The 3560-nt window shown below is 44.9% G+C and overlaps 1 protein-coding gene and 1 long non-coding RNA gene across 2 annotated transcripts; both read left to right on the forward strand.

Annotated features, from left to right (window-relative positions):
* The first annotated feature begins 1242 nt into the window (after window positions 1–1242).
* Window positions 1243–1742, forward strand: LOC115315528. The gene is made up of 3 exons (XR_005718249.1): window positions 1243–1311; window positions 1531–1584; window positions 1662–1742. It is a non-coding gene; the product is annotated as an uncharacterized LOC115315528 (long non-coding RNA).
* Window positions 1743–2285: 543 nt separating this feature from the next.
* On the forward strand, window positions 2286–3016 carry LOC115319979. Its single transcript, XM_040223709.1, has 3 exons — window positions 2286–2298; window positions 2430–2549; window positions 2841–3016. Exons 1-3 carry the CDS (start codon window positions 2286–2288, stop codon window positions 3014–3016), a joined length of 309 nt encoding a protein of 102 aa, XP_040079643.1.
* The last annotated feature ends 544 nt before the right edge of the window (window positions 3017–3560 follow it).

Raw genomic sequence — 3560 nt, forward strand, 5'->3', positions numbered from 1 at the left:
CGGTTTCTCTCATACTTAACCGCTCCCGGAGAATGGCCACGTCGCCATTCTCCGCTCAATCGCGCCCTTTTTGTCCAAAATATGGCAAACAAAAAATTAAAAAAAACAGTTTCACTGTGTAGGCCTTTTTCCCAAGTGCTATTTATGCGCTGTTTATCAACATACTGTCCATTTTTACTTTTTTTTTAGGTGAGAAGTTTGCTGTAGTTGTATTCCCCTACGAGAAAAACACCCTGGCGGTTGTCCACAGGTCGTGGCTGAGTGCCAGATATGACAGAACATTCTGGCCTCAAGTAAAGAACCCAAATAAGCACCGGCGAATGGTCATAGAAGGAGCCACACCATCACCTGATTGGAGCCAAGCAAGATGTGTAGTAAGGTTTTGGACTGGAAAGGCTGCATACTCGTGTTAAGTATTTTACCGTTGTCATGGCAATATTTTTTTTTTCAGATGACTATGAGATGGCACAGGAGAAAATGGGGGTGCTTGAATACGGCTCAGATTTAAACAGTGAGAAGGAGCTGGGACGAGGCAAAAGAAAAAGGCGCTGTGCTCTTCCGTCAGATTATGAGAGTGATCAAGGCGGCAGCTCCAACAGTACAGGCAGCGATGGCGATTACCTGCCACCAAGGCCACCAACGCCACCACAGATGCAGAAACATGCTGGTATGAAAACTTTTTTTGTTTTGGCAAACAAGAATATTCTGCAATGCTGGTGAGCTACTTTAAGTGTGACTGCAAGAACGCTGTCTGATCGGATTGTGCTAAACTGGCTTTGAATTTCAGATGGATCGAACATAACATCTGTTTATGCACTGTCATCCAGGGCAACCAGAGCACAAGAAGTGATGACAGCAGGTGCGTTATGCATTGTTTAAGATATGTTTGCCACGGTATATGGCATTTTTGGTTCCCATTTACGAATGGCATCAGTGAAATGGCGTCTAAAGGCACTAGCACTTAATTTGCAGCACCCGGGGGGGACTAGCTCTACTAAACCATACAGACCTTGTGACTGTGTGCACAAGTTTCTATTCTAGTGTCTAGCACTTGGCTTGCAAATGTACAGCAAATTGTGACTTGCATTTATTTACTATTGCCCCACTATGAGCCAGCTTTAATACCTCTTCCTGCAAAACTGAGTATCCGGCAGCAGTAAAAATGAAGGCTTAATTTTGATTGCTTTAATTTTTCTCTTTTGGCATGGCGTAAGCCAGCACAACAATTTTTCTTTTCCATTCCAGCTGCATCTGTCAGTCCTACAGCTGCACTTGAAAGCTGGAGGTCCCCTGGTAGCAGTCTGAAAGCTGGTGTGTCTTTGGGAGCTGCAAGCAGTCTTTACCATAGTTCCTCCCTTCTCCTTTTTCATTGCTTATTTATGCTCTAGCTGTGTTTTGCCAACACTCAAACACCTTCACAGCATCACGACACCCGCTCCTTTTTCTGTGCTTATTACTTCAAAAAAATGGCATGGCAAGTGGCAGGTCTGTGCTTGTTACTGTTATGAAAGCCTATTATATTGCTTGCAGCTTCTTTGGAAAGCACAGCTGCAGCCTTCTCAGGGAGATGGGTGCCACAGCAAGGTAACTTTAGACACATTTAAAAAAAGATACCATGTAAAAAGTGAAGTGTTTTGGCTAATATGTATGATCATCTTTAGATGATATCAGCCCAGTACATGCACCATCCACTGATCGTGGAAGCCGGCACATGAGCCTCCAGCGTAGCAGTAAGTTCAGCCTTTCAGCTATTTAATGAATATTGCTTGCACCCATTTTTATCTTACCGAAGTGTCACCGCTGCTTAACGTTCAAATGGTGTGTCGGCCCACATGGCAGTACTCCACGGCGATCGAAACAAGCCGAGAACACTGCAGTACAGCTCCCTACACAAGAGTGTGGTATGCAATTCTTCACTTATAAAAGAAGAGAATTTTCTATTTATTTATATTACCGGCCGCCGTGGGGCGGCCGGTAGTATAAATAAATGAATAATAAAATAAATTTACTGGTGTCTTCCCAATTTCCACGTCGCCAATTTGCATGTTCTGGAGCAGTTTCCCTGCATGTTGCCATGGTGCCTCCAGGCTTACATCGCACAGCTTGAAGCTTAGCAAAATTTCACTTGTTTTCTATTTCAGCTGCGCCCGTGACCCGAACAACTCTGCCTCCTGGGCATGCAACATCTCAGATGGATCCACAAGTGCTTGGTATGCAACCAATATAATGGTGCTTTTTAGGTCTCTTGCCTGCTGTTTTTGTCACAGATTTTGGGAACAGACAATATGTGCAGCCCTTGTATGTTATGCCCTAAAATCGTAGAAAGGACATGAAAACAGTCTTGGTCTGCTTAAGTGTACTGACAATGCATGTAAATTGGTATTGAATGAAGCGCATGGCTTTTAGCCGAATGTCCGTTCTTTTTTCAGCCTTCATGGAAAGAATACTGTGCGTCATGAACAGCATCAAGCTGACACAGCAGACCCATACGCAGCTCTTAGTAGAGCTTAGGACGAACGTGGAGCTGCCGGGATGCATTGCTGACTTAGGCTAGTCCTTCACGTATTGTTCTCAATGCATGCTCGTTCACATTTAGGTTCATCATGCATTGAGTGTACAGCAGGCTGCCAAGTAGAGGCGGTGCACTCCTGCCGTGGCAGCGTGCACAGTAATGGAAGTGGTTGGTGGCAAGCTCGGTGGTGGTTGTCGTGGGCTGCAGGGCCACCAGCTGTTGCCATATAAGACAGCAGCTTGTTGCTTGCGCACAAAGCAGGCATCCCATATTTTTGGGTCTGCAGTCACCTGGCTTACTAACAAGAGTACTTTTTAATTGTATGCAGGCACCCTGGTCGACTGCGACGGCTCGGTCGCAGAGAATATCAAGCAAGCCACGCTAAAGGATATTGAGAAGGCCGGCATGTCGTGGTTCCGCCATGCAACAGAACGGGCAGCAGGAGAGGACACAGCCTTGGCTGCAACAAGGAGCCCAACAGCAGGTGATGCTGGCGCGGACTAAACACTGTAACCATTTTTATGCCTAGACAGGATCTGGTGGCATAATAAAACTGTTTTTTTTTTGTACACATTTTTTCAAGTCCTCATCCTTATATATTTACATTGAAAAAAAGTTCTGCAATAGCTCGTCCTCTGGCACATTTGCATGGTGGAATTTCAAGCAGTTATTTTTCCTTCGACAGTTTTCAAAGAGCCATGACACCCTGAGAACTTGACCGGTCAAAAACAGGTGTACCAGTTGGTATTGTGCTCAATCATGCATTTGCTCTGAGTCGATTACCTTTTTGTATACAATATTGATTAAAGAACCAGCTTTTGCAACAGGAAGCACTTGGGGACGCTTTAGCCAAACTGTTGCTGCGCCACTAAACACTGAATTCAGTGTTTAGTGGCGCAGCAACAGTTTGGCTAAAGCATTTGTGTATGTGTTTGCCATCGAGCCTTTAAAATTGGCCAGACAGCAATGGTGGCCTCCAGATAAATCTGGTACGAGTAGCAAAAGAGAGCCTGCAAAATAAATATCCCAATGAAGTCCCAACACTGCA

Source organism: Ixodes scapularis, unplaced genomic scaffold, assembly GCF_016920785.2.
Source record: "Ixodes scapularis isolate PalLabHiFi unplaced genomic scaffold, ASM1692078v2 PGA_scaffold8__174_contigs__length_109621045, whole genome shotgun sequence".
Lineage (NCBI taxonomy): Eukaryota > Metazoa > Arthropoda > Arachnida > Ixodida > Ixodidae > Ixodes > Ixodes scapularis.